The sequence below is a fragment of the Hypanus sabinus genome, chromosome 29 (assembly GCF_030144855.1).
Source record: "Hypanus sabinus isolate sHypSab1 chromosome 29, sHypSab1.hap1, whole genome shotgun sequence".
NCBI lineage: Eukaryota > Metazoa > Chordata > Chondrichthyes > Myliobatiformes > Dasyatidae > Hypanus > Hypanus sabinus.
In genome coordinates, this window is record NC_082734.1 from 13,753,993 (window position 1) to 13,772,388 (window position 18,396).

An 18,396-nucleotide genomic window follows, 5' to 3' on the forward strand; every position below is an offset into this window, starting at 1 on the left:
TCCCTCGTTTTACCCTTCCTGAAGTCCACAGTCAGCTCTTTGGTCTTACTGATGTTGAGTGCCAGGTTGTTATTTGACACCAACTGGAATGTCTCTCTCCTGAGCACAGGTTAGTAGTCCTCGTTCTCTCATCACAGTGACAATACTGTATAGAAGTGCTCTGTCTCTAGCCAAGCGCTAACCCAGTGACAGAGAGGGTAAACTCCCTACCTGAAGCCCCAGGTATGCTGACTGTGATGGTCTTCCGCCTGCAGGACAGTCGGAGAGCGTGCGTGACGTCCACTTCAGTGCCCGAGACTTCTTCACCTTTGCTGCCACCTTCGAGAATGGCAACGTGCAGCTGTGGGACATGCGGAGGCCGGACCGGTGCGAGAGGATGTTTACGGCTCACAACGGGCCGGTCTTCTCCTGTGACTGGCACCCAGACGACAGGTGGGACGGGGGAGAGAGAGAGTGTGTGCGTGCGTACTGGAGCACCCGGCAGATACACATGCCTCCACATGGAATTGCACACACACTTATAGGAATGCCAATAAGTGTGCTTATCACTACATTGGTAAACATTCCAATAGCCTTGTGCAGAGAAGAGGCCTGCCTGATTGAATATTACATGATATTTTTATATGCTTAAAATTAAAGTTAATAGCCGGTCAATTCTATAGTTACAATATATCTACAGTGCTTTCTTTGAATTACATATAGTTTTCAAACACCTACCTTCACATCCACACTCCAGACACCCAAAGTGAATGTTACTTCCACTGACTCTGGGCCACATTCACACAAATGCAGGTGTCTGAGGTCTATGGAGTGTTTCTTTGTTTGCAATCAGCCCCAAAATGCAGCTCCAGGGAGATCATTGTTCAGAGCTGCATTTTAAATTCAACCTATGATCCATGTTTGGGTCTAAAGACTGGCTGCTGTTGGAATTATATGTACCCTAACTTTGCTGTATACCCAAACTCTAGAATACACTCTGACAAGCCCTTCAGCCCATCAGGTTTGTGCTGACCATCAAACACCCATTTACATTAATCCTACACTTGTCCCCAGTTATCGGTCAGAATCAGGTTTATTATCACTGATACATGTTGTGAAATTGTTGTTTTGAGGTAGCAGTACAGTGTAATACAAAAAAATTACTGTAAGTTATTTAAAAGATCTATATAAGTAAGTAGTGTAAAAAGAGCAGAATAGTGAAGTAGTGTTCATGGGTTTTTGGAAACCTGATGGCAGAGGGGAAGAAGCTGTTCCTAAAATGTTAAGTGTGTGTCCTCAGGCTCCTGTACCTCCGTCCTGATGAGAGAAGGCACGTCCTGGATGGTAGGGATCTTTAATGCTGGATGCTGCCTTCCTGAGGTACCTCCGTTTTGAAGATTTCCTCGATGGTGGGGAGGCTTGTGCCCATGGCGGAGCTGGCTGAGTCTACAACCCTCTGCAGTTTTTTTGATCCTGTGCACACCTAGGGACAATTTACAGCGGCCATTTAAACCCCCCCAGCTCCGTCTCGGACGGTCCTGCGCCTGGCTGTGAAAGGACGAGGGTTGGGCATGGGGCTGGCAACCTAGCCCATAAAAAGCCAGAGCTCCCGAAATGACTACTGAAGCTCCAGGGGCCCCATCTCTGGGGGAGATGGGGGCTACTTCTTGTTGGTGTAGCCCATCAAGGAGATGGTTGTCTTCTTGAGACAACTTGCCAACTTGAAAGAATGGCCCAAGACAGAGATACTCTGCCCCCGTAGGGGCAGGGGTGTTTAACTAAGTAAGTTATTAAACCCCAGCCTGCTTGTCTTTGGGATGTGGCAGGAACCTGCAGGTCACAGGGAGAACATGCAAACTCCACAAAGATAGCACCGGCGGTCCAGGTTGAACCCAGGTCTCTGGCCGTGTGGTGCTGACAGCCGCGTCACTGACCCGCCTGAGTTTGCAACTACAGGAGTGCACAAGTACATTAAAAGCACCGTCGTCTGGTACGCGTCAGGCGTGCTGGGTGGCCTGTGACGTCGGCTTGGGAGCTATCCCAGTGTGGACCTGCGTGCCCTCCCTGTAAGGTGCCGGTTACTGGACCCTTCTCCAGATGACCTTTCGGACAGCTGACCTTTAATTGTACTTGCACAACTGAGTGCGTGTGAACGCCTGTGCAAACGTGCACGGTGATAAGCGAGTACTCGCATGGAGGCACTAGTGTGCACACGCTGAGGTTCAGAAGGGATTGAAATATATAAAGAAAGGAAGACTATAGGTAGGATAAACAACAGTAAAGTTTTCCCTACATCAGAATTAGATTTGCCTTTGAGCGGACAACCCTACTAAAGGTAGTGGATTCGGCCCAGTAAAGCCCTCCTAACCATTGAGCGCATCTACGTGAAACGTTGCCGTAGAAGAGCATCATCAATCTCCAAACAAGAGAAAACTTTGCAGATGCTGGAAATCCGAGCAACACACACACAAAATGCCGGAGGAACTCAGCAGGTCAGGCAGGATCTATGGAAAAGAGTAAACAGTTGACGTTTCGGGCCGAGACCCTTCGGCAGGACGCAGTTTGTATTTGTTGATCCATCATCAAAGATCCTCGCCACCCAGGCCGTGCTCTTTTCTCGCTGCTGCCATCAGGTAGAAGCTGTCCTTGAGCCTGGTGGAACGCCCCCTCGAGCTGTATCCTCTGCTTAATGACCTCTTGACCATGTCAGCGTGCTTTCACTCATTGAGATGCTGCCCCACAATTGGCTGATTAGATATTCGCATTAACGTGTAGGTGTACAGGTGTACCGTATAAAGTAGCAACAAATGTGAGTTCAGTTCTGGTCAGCTCATTATAGGAAGGATGTGGAAGCTTTAGAGAGGAGACATAACCAGGATGCTGCCTGGATTGGAGAGCATGTCTGTCGAGGAAAGGTTGAGTCGAGTTAGGGGTTTTCTCTTTGGAGTGAGAGCTGATTTGATAGAGATGTATAAGATAAGAGACATAGATAAAGTGGACAGCCTTTTCCCCAGGTGTACATGACTAATACCAAAGGCAGGGGCCCCTTGGTTAATGGCATAAAATATTTGGAGACCCCTGGTTTAAGATGAAGGAAAGTTTTGGGAAGATGTCCGTGGCAGATTATCTTACGCAGAGAAAGGTGGGTGCCTGGGAAGCGTTGCTGGGATTGGAGGTGGAGGTTGTTACATTAGGGGCATTTAAGAGATTCATAGATGGCCGTATGGATGAAAGAGAAATGGTGGGTTACGAGCTGTGGGGGAGAAAAGGGTTAGATTGATCTTGGTCAGCACGGAGTTTTGGGCTGAAGGGCCTGTGCTAGGTTCTAATTCTTGCTGAGGATGTTCTGCCCAGTGAGCGTGTTGATGGGATTCCCTGGTCTGTTCTTGCTGGACCCCTCTGATGTCTCGGTGTTTCTCCCGCAGAGGCTGCCTGGTGACGGGGGGCCGAGACAAGATGGTGAAGGTGTGGGACCTGACTGGCTACAAAGCGCGGGAGAGCTACTGCGTGCAGACCATCGCGTCCGTGGCCCGCGTGCTGTGGCGGCCCGAGCGCCGGTACCACATCGCCACCTGCTCCATGATGGTGGACCACAACATCTACGTGTGGGACGTGCGCCGGCCCTACGTCCCCTTCGCCATGTTCGAGGAGCACAAGGATGTCACCACGGGCATCGCCTGGCGCCATGCCCACGACCCACACTTCCTGCTGTCAGGGTCCAAGGACAGCACGCTGTACCACCACTTCTTCAGGGACGCCCAGCGCCCGGCCAGCCGGGCCGTCCCCGAGGGGCTGTCCATCAGCCTCTTCGGCGACGTGGCGTTCGCCGTCAAGGAGAGCCTGTGCTCGGCCGAGGGGGCCCGCAAGCCCTACGGCCCCGACCGCCGCTACCCTTTCTTCTTCGTGCGGCGCCAGGACCCCGCCGAGCAGTTCACCAGCGTGTCGAGCGCACTGAGCGTGTTTGAGTTGCGGCCGGGCGCCGCGGCCCCCGTGGACTGGTTCTCGCAGACGGCCTGCCGGTACTCCCTGAACGGCGGCCCCCTCCCCGAGCTGTGTGACCGCAACGCCGCCGTGGCCCGGCAGCTCAGGCGCTACCAGGTGGCTCAGATCTGGACCATGCTGAAGATTATCTACGCTGGCGCAGGGGCTTGTGCCGCCGGGACCCAGGGCGGAGGCGGGCAGGGATCCAGCAAGGCGGCACATCCCCTCAGCAGGTACCGCACATCCCCACACACAGACAGTCGCAGTCTGAGCCTGTCAGAATCAATGAACGTTTGTTTCTGTGCTTTCACTCATGGCTGATTTCTCTCTGTCTTTCTCTGACACGCCCTCTCTCGTGTGCTCACTCTCTCTCTCTTGCGCGTTCCCTCTCACACACATGTATGTAAACATACATGCAAACGTGTTCATTCACTCATGCCTACATATTCACACAGTCATTCAGACACATGCACAATCGTTCATGCTTGTGTTCATTTATACACACACATTCCCCTCCCTCTCCCCCTCTCCCCCTCTCCCTCTCCCCCTCCCCTCTCCCCCTCCCCTCTCCCCCTCCCCTCTCCCCCTCCCCTCTCCCCCTCCCCTCTCCCCCTCCCCTCTCCCCCTCCCCTCTCCCCCTCCCCTCTCCCCCCTCTCTCTCCCCTCTCCTCCTCACTCTCTCTCTCCCACCCACTCCTCCTCTCTCTCCCCCTCCCCCTCCCTCCCCTTTCTCCCCCCCTCTCTCTCCCCCCTCCCCCTCTCCCTCCCCCCCCCTTCTCCCCCTCCTCATTCAGCATCTGTGCCTAACAATAGAAAGGTAAGCACTGCATGTTATAGTCAAACACACAGATTGATCCCGTCACCACCGTCTGTCACTCACCTCCACGCTAAGTCCAGGCGTTGGAGCAGTGACTCTGAGCTGAAGCTGTGGTTGTTATTTACAGTAAACACTAATGTTCCGTTCTCCTTCCTAAATCTCCATGTTCTACTTTAATGTTAACATGTTGTGTTTGTCTGTGGACTCCTTTTAACCACATAACAATTACAGCACGGAAACAGGCCATCTCGGCCCTTCTAGTCCGTGCCGAACGCTTACTCTCACCTAGTCCCACTGACCCGCACTCAGCCCATAACCCTCCATTCCTTTCCTGTCCATATACCTATACAATTTTACTTTAAATGACAATACCGAACCTGCCTCTACCGCTTCTACTGAAAGCTCATTCCACACAGCTACCACTCTTGAGTAAAGAAATTCCCCCTCGTGTTACCCTTAAACTTTTGCCCTATAAGTCTCAACTCATGTCCTCTTGTTTGAATCTCCCCTACTCTCAATGGAAAAAGCCTGTCCACGTCAACTCTATCTATCCCCCTCATAATTTTAAATACCTCTATCAAATCCCCCCTCAACCTTCTATGCTCCAGAGAATAAAGACCTAACTCAGGGGTCAGCAACCTTTACCACTGAAAGAGCCACTTGGACCCGTTTCCCACAGAAAAGAAAACACTGGGAGCCGCAAAACCCGTTTGACATTTAAAATGAAATAACACTGCATACAACGTTTTTTTTGCCTTTATGCTATGTATAAACAAACTATAATGTGTTGCATTTATGAAATTGATGAACTCCTGCAGAGAAAACGAAATTACATTTCTGCATGCAACAAAAACATTTTGAACTCCGAAAAAAAGACGTTGGGTTGAAAGTTACTTTTAAGTAAAATATTCAATGTCTATTTGAGTCCTTCTTGTGTTTATGAAAAACGCCGAACTTAAATTGTCCGCCAGCAGCAAACCAAAAATAACGTCAGCCAGCTGTCATCCTGAAAAATAAAAGGATTATTTCACTGAACGATGAAAAAATATGAATATACGTAAAATAAGAGGCAATTAAAATATTTATCATACTTGGTTAATGGGATTTCTGCTCCTGGACCTCAGCGCACAGCGTCTGCACATCAGGGCTGTATGACGTCACCTTCATCTTTACACAGGATCGCAAGCTGTCATCTGTGAAGCATGCGCGATGTTTGTTTTTAATAAAGTTCATGTTGGAGAACACCTGCTCACATACATATGTGGATCCAAAGATCGACAGGACTCCAAGCGCATACTTTTTCATGTTTACATAAATGTCGGGCACAGCATTCCATGTTTCAAACACAAGTTGGTCCGGATTTGGAAGGTTTTCAATATCACTCCATTTGTGATTCTGAGCAAGAACGGCCTTCTGACGGGCAACATCTTCAAGGTCTGCTGTCAAGCGTCTAAACTTGGACACCCATATGTCTTTGTCGGCTATGTCGGCCAGTTCCATCTCAAGATCAGGTTGACTCACACCTGCCAATGCAGTCGTATTCAGTAGGGAAGGATCGATGCTTAAGGGAGTGACCGGGAAGGATAATGTGTTTTTTTCCTCTCTGAACTCACAGAAGCGTTTCCCAAACGATGTTTGCATTGCGATGATTGCAGAATGTAAATACTCCGAAATTATCATGTCGTGACCTTGTTTGAACTCTCTCAAATTGGGGAAGTGAGACAAAGTGCCTTTCTGTAAATCTCTGGCAAGCACTGTCAACTTGCGCTCGAATGCCAAGACATCCTCCAACATGTGCAGGGCTGTGCGTCCTTTCCCCTGAAGAGCTGTGTTCAGCGTGTTCAGGTGCGCTGTCATGTCTACCATGAAGTGTAGCTTTTCCAGCCACTCTGGCTGTTCCAGCTCAGGAAAGTTGAGCCCTTTGCTGCCCAGGAAAGTTTTCACTTCTTCCAGACACGCGACAAAGCGTTTCAGCACCTCCCCTTTGGACAGCCACCGGACTTTGTTGTGCAGCAGGAGATCAGAATATGCGCTTTCCATCTCGTCCAGTAACAAACGGAATTGACGGTGATTTAAACTTTTTGCCATTATTTTATTGACAATCTGAATGACAACATCCATTACTTCTGTGCATTCCGGAGGAAATGTTTGAGCGCACAGTGCCTCTTGGTGCAAGATGCAGTGAAAAGTCAGCAGCTTTCTGTCCAGCGACTTCTGCAGTAAAGCCACAAATCCCTTGTGCGTTCCCGTCATATTCGGAGCCCCATCAGTAGCTACTGACACCAGATGGGTGGTCTTTATTCCTTTGGCTCTTAAACAATTCAAGACAGCCTCACAGATGTCCTCCCCCCGTGTTTGGTCTTTTAGAGGTATCAACTCAATCAGTTCTTCCTGTGGCCCGGCAGAGTTTACATACCGGCAGAACAACGCTATTTGTTCAATATCGCCTTTGTCTTTAGACTCGTCACAGGCAATCGAGTAGGCCACAGCTGAATTGATGTCTTTAATTTGCTGTCTTGTGATGTCTTCTGCCATTTTTATGGTTCTGTCTTTGACAGTCTTTGCAGAGAGGGGCATATCCCTGATTTTCTGCACAATTTCACTCTTGTTTTTAAAGTCCGTGAATAGATGTTCTGAAATCTTAATGAAAGATTCTTTTATATATTCACCATCTGTAAACTGCTTCCCGTGCCTGACTATTTCCTGAGCGGCAATATAACTGGCGTATGTCGTTGATTTTCCTGACTTCATCCATTTCTGGAAATGATTTTTGCTCAGATCAACCTTCCGCATCAGTTCCGAAACGGCTTTTTTTCTCTCATCTCCATCCGGATATTTTTGAGCAAAGGCTGCGTGTTTACTCTGGAAATGCCTTGCGACATTTGACTTTTTGTTGTTTGCTAGTTTCTCATTGCATATTAAGCATACCGGTAAACCAGTCTCGTCAACAGTGAAAGCAAATGAATCTGTCCACGTATCATTAAACGTTCTGTTTTCTTCAGTCACTTTTCTTTTTTTAGAATTCTCCATAGTTGGCTTACCTTGGATCGAAAAATTAAAGAAATCGTGCACTGGCGGGTGTCAGGTATTGGCAGTGGTGACGTATATTAATAGCGATAAAAACACGTTGCAGCGGTGTGTTCAGGCAGTCAGTAAACTGCAGTCGAATAACTTTATTCGAACTAAACAGCCTTGCTTCTAAGCCTCCCTCAACCCAGCCCCCATGGACGCAGATGCTGCAAAAGACACGTACTCACAAACCCCCGTAGGCAATCTCCCTTAGCCGGAATGCTGGCTAATTGAGAGCCGTTTCGGATGTGTCAGAAAATGTGTCGCCACACTTACATTGTACAAGATCACCATAATCTTCAAATTTAGAATTACATTTCAAAAGCTAACAAACTAACATAAAATACATTTTAATTAAATACTGACCAATTATTTCCCAAAGCCACAGGGAGCCGCAGCACAGAGGTGAAAGAGCCACAAATGGCTCGGGAGCCGCAGGTTGCCGACCCCCGACCTAACTTGTTCAATCTTTCCCTGTAACTTAGGTGCTGAAACTCAGGTAACCTTTTGATTTTGAAGGTGCCCTCTGCATAAACAATAAGTTGTTTTATTGTCCTTTTTTCAGAGTGGATTACCTCCCATTTCCCGGCATGATGCTCTTTCAGCCAGCTCCTCTCCATTTCTTCACCAATCTAGACTGATTTGTGGGCTCTTTGAGCTCTCAGAATCCCCAGCCTGCCCCTCGTATCATCAGTGATTTTTGGCTCCTGGACCCTTCATTCCTTCATCCAAATCTCCAATACAGACTGAATAGTTGAGGTATCAGTGTCAGTTGCTGTGAATTCCACTTATTCAGACCATTACTCTGCCAACGACCCATTTATTTCAGCTCTCTGATGTAGGATTTCAACCTGAAATGCTGACAATTCCTTTTTCCCCTCTAGATGCTGCTCGACCTGCTGAGTTCTGCCAGCCGGTTGTTGATTGCCTCATATTCCCACCTCTGTATGCTCTTGTGCATCAAAACTCGGATTTATACCGGTCTGCCACGGAATTTATTACCCCAACTGTTGCACCATATACCTCAGTGAATACTAATGTTCTGTGTTTCATCTAAGTCCCAATACTCTACATGTACTTGTACCCCTTTATCCACTCTGCCTGTTACATCCCCAAAGATCTGCATATCGTTCAACAAGGGGTTCACTACACAAAGGTTTCGTTGTGATGAGGGGCCTTAGATGGGGTTTGGGCTCTGGGATCTGACCTGTACCCAGCCTTGCTTTTAGCTGCAGCCTGCTGAGTAATGCATTGTCTAATGTGTAAAGAATTCTTCCCCCCCCCCCCCCGACCCCGTTTCTGCAGCTTTACTTTGAAAGACGGCAACGCAGCATTAGGAAGTGAAGCCAAGCTTGAGAGAGTCCGACTGGAAAACCGTCAGGACAGCCTACCCCTGGATTTGACTGTTATTTCGCTGCAGACTAACGAAGGTACCACTTCATCCCAGTTCACCTCTTTGACTCTCCCTCCAAATAATCCCTAGGAAAATGTCAATTACAGGGTGTGGGTGAAACCAAGTCCGGAGCACTGTACATAGTGTTCGTCCTCCTTGCCCAACAATGGATTCAGTAGCACTGGGGGTGTAATTGTGAACAGGGTCACCAGAGGGACGCACACAAGCTGCCACCTTTTGGTGTCACGAGAGAGAAGGAGAGGGACTTTCCAACCCAACATTGCAGCACGTTTTTATATGTTAAAGAACAAAGGTAACAGAGCAATTTCTATACTTACAGTGCCTCAGAATGCTCCTTTTGAGTTACTGGGTCTTCCCACCAATGCACCCAAAATGAGTTAATTACTATGGTCTCTGAGTCGATTGTATGTTGATTGCATTCATGCATATGCAGACATCTCAGTTAGTTGGATGTCTCCTGCTCTGCAAATGACTCTAAATGCTGTGGACTCTGAGTCATATTCATGCATTGGGGTGTTGATTGCATTCATGCATATGCAGACAAGTAGCAGTCAATTGGAGTTTCCTGGTCTGAAATTTACTGTTCTGAGCTGCATTTTAAATTCAATCTACGATCCATATTCAGATTTGAAGGTTGGTTGCTGCTGACGTTAATATTTGCTTCATACCCTAATTCCAGAATATACTCTTAACAGGCATTTCATAAGAGAATGATTATTTCTTGGGGTGAAATGGTTGTCTTCTCAAGAGAGAGTAACAGGTTGGGTCTGTATTGGGACCACAGACCCCTTGCTTAATTGTATTGGTCCTTGGCATAAAAGAGGTTGGGAAAGCCTGTTTAAGGATCTCCCAGAGATTTTCACATAGGATCAGAGAGCAGAGCGTTCATCTTTCAAATGTATTTCCTCCGACTGATCTCCAGCTCAAACCCACCCAGACCCATCCCTGGGTACTCCAACCTGTTTATTCATCTCCATAGATGCTGAGTCCCTCCAGCATTGTGTGTTCCCCAAGCATGTCAGAATCAGGTTCATTATCACGGACTTATGTTAATGAAATTTGTTGTTTTGTGGCAGCAGTGCAATGTAATCCATTAAAAAATACTATAAGTTACAATTTTTAAAATATGTATTTGTTTATTGAGATGCGGTGTAAAATAGGCTCTTTTAGCTGTAGTGTCCAGCTTCTAATGGGCAGGTGAGAGGAAATGAAAGGTCAAAGTGAGGAATAAATTCCAATAGATTCCATTACCCCAGTTTAATCCTAGGCTAATCGTGGGACAATTTACAATGACCAACCAACCTCCCAACTGGTACGTCTTTGAACTGTGGGAGGAAAGAGGAATATTAAGAGGAGTAGACTGAGTGGACAGCCAGCACCTCTTCCCCGGGGCACCACTGCTCAGTGCAAGAGGACATGGCTTTAAGGTAAGGAGTGGGAAGTTCAAGGGGAATATTAGAGGAAGGTTTTTCACTCGGAGAGTGGTTGGTGTGTGGAATGCACTGCCTGAGTCAGTGGTGGAGGCAGATACACTAGTGAAGTTTAAGAGACTACTAGACAGGTATATGGAGGAATTTAAGGTGAGGGGGTTATATGGGAGGCAGGGTTTGAGGGTCAGCGCAACATTGTGGGCCGAAGGGCCTGTAATGTGCTGTACTATTCTGTGTTCTAAACCAGAGCACCAGGAGCAAACCGACACAATCACGGGGAGAACGTACAAATTCCTTACAGGCAGTAGCGGGAATAGAACACAGGTCGCCTGTACCATAAAGTGTTGTGCTAACCACTACGCTACCGTGTCGCCGCTAAAGTGGAATAATGAGATAAGGTTCACTGACTGTTCAGAAATCTGATGGTGGAGGCGGAGAAACTATTCCTAAAATGTTGAATTCGAGGTAATGGAATATTGTTTAGATCAAGTTAACAGAGCTGTGCGGTGCCTTTTGCATCCCTTCAGATAACGAGGAGACGGAGGGCAGTGACGCACCAGCGGATTACCTGTTCGGTGATGGTGAAGTCGACGAGGACGATTTCTTCATTGTCGATCACGAGAATGCTCCAGGTGAGTGGTCAGGGAGCTGCTAAGTTCCAGTTGTTCCCTGAAGCCTAGGCAGGTCAGGAAGGGATGCTCAGGTTGTGGCTCATTCATCGTTCAGTTAGGAGCTTTCCGGTTCCCAAAGGCTAAGGGAGGCTCTTAACTAAACTAAAGACAAAAGCATTTTGTGGGGAATCGGCAGGAGCTTCTCTGCTCAGGGTTGGTTAAAGAATGTGGAACACCTGAAGAGGTGAATAGGCAAGGACATGGAGAGAGATTGTTGACAGGTTGAGTTAAAGACCCAGCTCCACACCCAGGATCAATCCTTCGTTATCTGGTTGGAGGATAAAAAGGCATTGCTGTTGGTCTTCGGGATAGAAGACAGGAGAAGTCAGACTGGATCTCAAGCCAGTAATCTGAGGAGGGAGGCTAGTCACGTGCTGATTGCTCTTCATCCTCAAAAGAAGTTGTGAGATATAGAGTATCTATTTCCTAATCCACAGTTAAATGTGAGTCCATTGTGCCTGTGTCCCACCACTGCTTATTCAAAGACAACGTTCTTCATTGTGAATCAGTTGTACATAGTTTAGTGTTCTGTAGTTGCCAAGAAATTTTTCAGCAATGTCCTCGAATGCCTTCCATGTGCTTTTCGCTGGCCCCACTAGAAGTTCTTCGAATTGCCTGTCATTGATGACCTGTTTGATTTGTGGACCAACAAAAATGCCTTCCTTATTAATCTTGGCACCAGTTGCTCGGACTTATGAATTGAAATTACACATATGAGCAATTTTTAAAAAAAAGGGAAATTTCGTGCCGATTTTCATGATTGGCAGTGCAAAATCCATAAGGTGCACCCAAAAGTATTCAGGAAGCTAAATCTTTGTTGTCCAGTGTAATCACGTCAAGTTTATTGTCTTGAGGTGTTGGTAAAATGAAAAACCAGCTTGCAGCAGCGTCACAAACACATAGCTGCAGATAAATCACACAGAGCATAAAGTATACATAACTTGTACTCGACAACAGAAGTGCATGGATTGGAAAGGTGCAGATCGATGGGATTGGGCAGAGTAACAGTTTGGCCCAGATTAGAGAGGCTGAAGGGCAGTTTCTGTGCTACAGAGATCTATCACAGTGAAAAGAGGGAAAAAAAAGTGTGTGCAAAAACTAGACCTTGGTACAAAAGACAAGACACGGGGAGGCAAGTCCATTGTAGGGCAGGAAGTGTTCTGTTCTTAGGGCCGTGCAGGTAAGAAAGTATTTGGTCCAGGCATTTCAGGTTCAGATGGCAGCAGTGAGGATGTGACCCACATGGGTAGATGCTTCTCCCTGGAGTTGGTGGGAGGGCTGTGCCTGTGATGGGCTGGTCTGAGTTCACTACCCTCTGCAGTACGACACCCTGATGCAGCCAGTCAGGACAGTCTCTTTGCTTCCCTCAGCAGAAGAGAACGAGTTCATTCTCCCGCAGGAGGGCTTCCCGCTGCGCCACGAAATCCTGGACCATCCGACCAGCCTGGACCACTTCCAGGACAAGACCGACTCCCCCCACATCAGCGGCAACGAGGCGGATTCAGTCTCCTTGACGCCAACCGAGGGCATTTCCCTCGTCTCTGTCTCGCAGCCTCCCTTTGATCACAGTTTCTCCACTGACTACTTCAACCCCATCGTCAGGGACATGATGTGCTTCTACGCCGAGCAGGGAGACGTGCAGATGGCGATATCTGTGCTGATTGTGCTTGGGGACAGGATCAGGAAGGAAATCGATGAGCAGACGCAGGTACGGCCATGCAAAAAGGGGCGTTTCCTTGGGTTGCTCATCTTTAGTGAACGTGTTGGCTGGATGTCGGGATCTGTAGCAGCTGCCCACCAGAGTAACTCACTCACTCTGTCAGAGATACAAGAGGTGCTACAGGTCCTGAACAACCCACACAGAATGTGGGAGGAGCTTGGCAAGTCAGGCAGCATCTATGGAGGGGAATGAACAGTCGGTGTTTCGGGCCGAGAAGCAAATGGGCAGAAGCCAGAGTAAGAAGGTGAGGAGAGAGGGAGGATGGCAGGTGACGGGTGAAACCGGATGAGTGGGTGGCCCTTCTCACTCCTCCTCTTCCCCTGACCTCATGACATGCCCATCACCTCCCTCTGGTTTCCCACCTCCTTCCATTAATCCCAGAGTCCACTGTCCCTTCTTGTCAGTTTCCTCCTCCTTCAGCCCTGAACCATGTCTCACCTATCACCTGCCATCCTCCCTCTCACCACCCACCTCACCTTTTCCACTCCAACTCACCTTGTCTCACCTATCACCTCCCAGCTTCTTTCTTCACCCCTCCTCCCTCACCTTGTCTCACCTATCACCTCCCAGCTTCTTTCTTCACCCCTCCTCCCTCACCTTGTCTCACCTATCACCTGCCAGCTTCTTTCTTCACCCCTCCTCCCTCACCTTGTCTCACCTATCACCTCCCAGCTTCTTTCTTCACCCCTCCTCCCTCACCTTGTCTCACCTATCACCTGCCAGCTTCTTTCTTCACCCCTCCTCCCTCACCTTGTCTCACCTATCACCTCCCAGCTTCTTTCTTCACCCCTCCTCCCTCACCTTGTCTCACCTATCACCTGCCAGCTTCTTTCTTCACCCCTCCTCCCTCACCTTGTCTCACCTATCACCTCCCAGCTTCTTTCTTCACCCCTCCTCCCTCACCTTGTCTCACCTATCACCTGCCAGCTTCTTTCTTCACCCCTCCTCCCTCACCTTGTCTCACCTATCACCTCCCAGCTTCTTTCTTCACCCCTCCTCCCTCACCTTGTCTCACCTATCACCTCCCAGCTTCTTTCTTCACCCCTCCTCCCTCACCTTGTCTCACCTATCACCTCCCAGCTTCTTTCTTCACCCCTCCTCCCTCACCTTGTCTCGCCTATCACCTCCCAGCTTCTTTCTTCACCCCTCCTCCCTCACCTTCTCACCTATCACCTCCCAGCTTTTACTCCTTCCCCCCTCCCTCACCTTGTCTCACCTATCACCTCCCAGCTTCTTTCTTCACCCCTCCTCCCTCACCTTGTCTCCCCTATCACCTCCCAGCTTCTTTATTCACCCCTCCTCCCTCACCTTGTCTCACCTATCACCTTCCAGCTTTTACTCCTTCCCCCCCCCCTCCCTCACTTTATTCTGACTTCTTCTGTCTTCCTTTTCAGTCCTGATATAAGGTCTCAACAGGAAACATTGACTGTTCATTTCCCACCAGCATTGCCTGACCTGCAAGCTCCCCCCAACATTTTGTGTGTGCTGCTCAGTTAATCCATAGCTCGGTCCTTTCTCCGTAGTCTCGTGAGATAGACTTCACTTTATATGTTTTCTGTTCCCAGTGGAAGCTGCCTCCACCATTTCTGCAGGCAGTGTGTTCCACAGTCCCTAATCCCCAAGAACTCTCCGTAAATCCTTTCTGCACCCCTCTAAAGCCTTCATGTCCTTCCTATAACGCGACAACCCAGAACTGAACACAATATTCATTTGAGGCCAGACCCGTTCTATAATATTCAGAGTGAAGTCCATGCTCCGTATGATAAAGCCCAGAACTGTATGCCTAAGGCAAACGGAACACACTGCCCTGTACCCAAAATCACCTGAAGTGGGTTCTGACCCATAGACTGGCTGACCACTGTATTAAGGACCTCCTATACCTAACGAAGAACTCACTGGGTGTATGCTCATGATCTTCTGCTGTAGCCCATCCACTTCAAGCTTTGAGGGTTGTGTGTTCTGCACACCACTGTTGTAATGCGTGGTTGTTTGAGTTACTGTCAGCTTGATCCACTCCGGCCACTCTCCTTTGACCTCTCTCATTAACAGGACATTTTTCCCACAAAACAGCCTCTCACTGGATGCTTTTTTTAATGTTGTTTTTTGCACCATTCTGTGTAAACTCTAGAGACTGTTGTGTGTGAAAATCCCAGGAGATCAGTTCCTGAGATACTCAAACCACCCCATCTGGCACCAACAATCATTCCACAGTCAAAGTCACTTAGATCACGTTTCTTCCTCATTCTGATTTTGGTTTGAATAACAACTGAATCTCTTGGCCATGGCTGCATGCTTTTATGCATTGAGTTGCTGCCGCAAGATTGGCTGATTAGATATTCGCACTGATGAGCAGGTGTACCTAATAAATTGGCCACCGTGTGTATATCACAGTATACTGCGGTTACGGGAGGGAATGTTCTCTTTAGCCCAGCCACACTCTAGTTATGCCTACACTACAGATGAGCAAATTACAAAGTCCTTATCCCTCTTTTCCTTCGTCCACAATCCAAACTAATTGATGTCAGCAAGAGGCGAGTTCCCCAATCTTACACAAGTCACGAGCGAGTTTAACATTAGAAGGTGGAAGTGGTTGGAAGAGAGCAACTTTTTGAAATGGCAGTCACATTTTTCCATGTACCTCTATCCTCAGATCCAGGCAAAATTTCCCTTTCCAAGTAGATACCCACTTTTGAATCTTTTCCCACCTGTGATCAGAGTCCTCACACCTTTGTAAAAGGAAAGTCTCACGTCGGCTTGAACCAGTCTGGCCATGCTCCTCTGACTTGTCTCATTAACAAGGTGATTTTGCCCACAGAACTGCTCATTTATACTTTTTTTTAGGTTTTTAATGATCCTAAACAAAACTGAAACAGTGTGCTCTGTTGAAACCCTCCCCAATTCCACACCTTTCTGTTAGATCTCCTTGTAACTTCCTCTGGGCTCAACTTTTTTCTGAATAGCTAAGAGCCCTCACCATTCTGGTCAAGACCTTGAGATCAGCTCAAACAGCAGAGTAATTTACAGCCATAACCTCCTTGTTTTATCTTCATGATCAGCACTAGATTCCTGCTGAAGGGTCTTGGCCCGAAACGCTGACTGTTTATTCTTTTCCATAGATGCTGCCTGGCCTGCTGAGTTCCTCCAGCATCTTGTCTGCGTTATTTGGATTTCCAGCATCTGCAGATTTTCTCTTGTTTGTGACTAAATTATTTTTTTTAATTAAACAGCTTTATCACTTTACCACCTATAACCTACATAGATTTCCTGCAGGTCCTTCCATTCCTTTTCTCATTTTAAAGTATTTGTCTTGCCTCATTTCATTAAATTAAAAGGTACGTTAGTGTTTATGGGTAATTTTCCCAGACATTCGGGCAGTGGAGAGAGCTACACACCGCTTCCTGAGAGCAGCTGATTTGAATGAGGATAAGGAGCAAAAATACCCTCAGTGGCCACTTTATTAGGTATTGCTGTGTACCTGCCCGTTAATGCAAATGTCTAGTCCACCAATCATGTGGCAGCAACTCAAGGCATAAGAGCATGCAGACATGGTCAAGGGGCTCAGTTATTGTTCAGACCCAACATCAGAATGGTGATCTAAGTGACTTTTGTTGGTGCTAGATGGGGTGGTCAGAGTAAATTAGTAACTGTCGACCTAGGATTCTTCATGCACAACAGTCTCTAGTTTACAGAGAATGCGTGAAAGACAGATTGCATCGAGTTCTGTGGATGAAAATGTCTTGTTAATGAGAGATCGGGGAATGGTCAGACTTGTTCAAGCTGACAGAAAGGTGACATAAACTCAAATAACCACGCATTACTACAGTGGCGTGCAGAAGAGCGTCTCTGGATGCACAGCACATCGAACCTTGAAGTGGATGGGCTACAGCAGCAGAAGACCATGCTGGGTTCCACTCCTGGTACCTAATAAAGTGGCCACTGGTTCAATGTCCATAGATTTTTTAAATTGCAGCAGCCTGAGTAACAGCTTGTGTTTAATGAAATAAGTTGAACCTAACAGAATGGCTGGAGGGCCGAGTGCTTGTTTTCATGTTCTCGTGGTGTCAGGTGGATGAAGTGAGAGTGACGCCCCCTGTCTTCGAACCCAACAGGAGCACTGGTACATGTCCTACATCGACCTCCTGCAGCGATTCCGGCTTTGGAACGTGGCCAACGAGGTGATCAAGCTGAGCACGTGCAGGTCCATCAACTGCCTGAACCAGGCGTCGACCACCCTGCATGTCAACTGCAACAACTGCAAGCGGCCGATGAACACCCACGGCTGGATGTGCGAGAGGCGAGTGGCGTGGCTGGGCAGGCCTTCTCTGGCCATGAAGGGGCTGACACAGTTGCCCCGTGGCTGGTGCTCCGCGGTGTGATAGAACACTACAGCACGGAGAGGGGCCCTGTGGACCTCCAGTGTGTGCTGAGCTACTATTCTGCATGCACCCGGACCATACCCTCCCCGTCCAAATTCCTCATGGTTTCAATCCTCTGATGGGGGGAAAATCATCCAAGCAGAGTTGAGTCAAAGAATCAGGCCATTTGGTCCATCGTGCCTGGTACTAGCTTTTTACAAGATCTCTCCAGTGAGTCCCCTGGCTCCATATGGTTCTCTTTTTGAGAGTTGGTTGTATTCCCCCCACCATTCCCACTACGGTAATTATCACCATCCCGGCCCCAGTCACCATGTTCCTTTGCGCTCATGAATATCTGGTTCCCACGTTCCTCGAAACTCACGAGGGCTCCATTCCATCCCACTCCAGTGTCTTGCTTCCGGCGTTTCCTCGAAACGTTGTGAGGAGGATGGAGGGATATGGAGGGTGTGGGTAGGAAGGATTAGTGTTTGGGTGTTTTGATTTGCTTTTTTAGTTGGTTCAGCACAACAATGTGGGCTGAAGGGCCTGCTCCTCTGTGCTACTTTTCTATGCTCTGTGAAACTCATAAGGGTCCCACTCCCTCTTGCCGATGGGATCTCGGTCTCCTGTGTCCCCCCAAAGCTCACTCGGGCCACCTCTCATTTATGGGGTTCCATTTCACCTGCTTCTGTTTGCCAAGCTCCCTTTAATCTTCCAGAGCCCATTGGAAAATATTCCAGTAAATCATCCCAAAAAATCCACAAATTAACAATGTGTTGTGCTGTTAAATTTTTAAAATATCAATCCCGTGGTCAGGAGTATCCACCAGACCAGCAGCAATCTGGTGTGCACACCGGATTACTGGAGTGCTCACAGAAATGTTTAATCTTTCATTTCTCCTTATTTACCCTCTCAAATGGTTTGCTTAGTGGGCTGTACCTTCACCTAAAGTTAAAGACC

At 48.0% G+C, this 18,396-nt stretch overlaps 2 protein-coding genes across 4 annotated transcripts in view; one reads left to right on the forward strand and one right to left on the reverse strand.

The window, feature by feature from the left end:
* LOC132383020 (general transcription factor II-I repeat domain-containing protein 2A-like) overlaps positions 1-7,120 on the reverse strand; it is a 266,610-nt gene extending 259,490 nt beyond the window's left edge. Inside the window, exons 1-2 of one of the 2 annotated variants that reach the window (XM_059953721.1) lie at positions 5,869-7,120; positions 4,750-5,783 (exon numbers count right to left, since the gene is read on the reverse strand). In XM_059953721.1, coding sequence (XP_059809704.1) covers positions 5,873-7,030 — 1,158 coding nt within the window. In that variant the 5' untranslated portion in view covers positions 7,031-7,120 and the 3' untranslated portion in view covers positions 4,750-5,783; positions 5,869-5,872. Of the gene's footprint in view, positions 1-4,749 lie in introns of those variants that run through there. The other variant, XR_009508525.1, reaches the window with a different exon arrangement.
* LOC132383018 (GATOR complex protein WDR24-like) overlaps positions 1-18,396 on the forward strand; it is a 48,635-nt gene that overhangs the window by 15,372 nt on the left and 14,867 nt on the right. The window contains exons 3-8 of one of the 2 annotated variants that reach the window (XM_059953717.1): positions 255-432; positions 3,405-4,193; positions 9,152-9,276; positions 11,218-11,322; positions 12,732-13,069; positions 17,191-17,375. In XM_059953717.1, coding sequence (XP_059809700.1) covers positions 255-432; positions 3,405-4,193; positions 9,152-9,276; positions 11,218-11,322; positions 12,732-13,069; positions 17,191-17,375 — 1,720 coding nt within the window. The remainder of the gene's footprint in view (positions 1-254; positions 433-3,404; positions 4,194-9,151; positions 9,277-11,217; positions 11,323-12,731; positions 13,070-17,190; positions 17,376-18,396) is intronic. The other variant, XM_059953718.1, reaches the window with a different exon arrangement.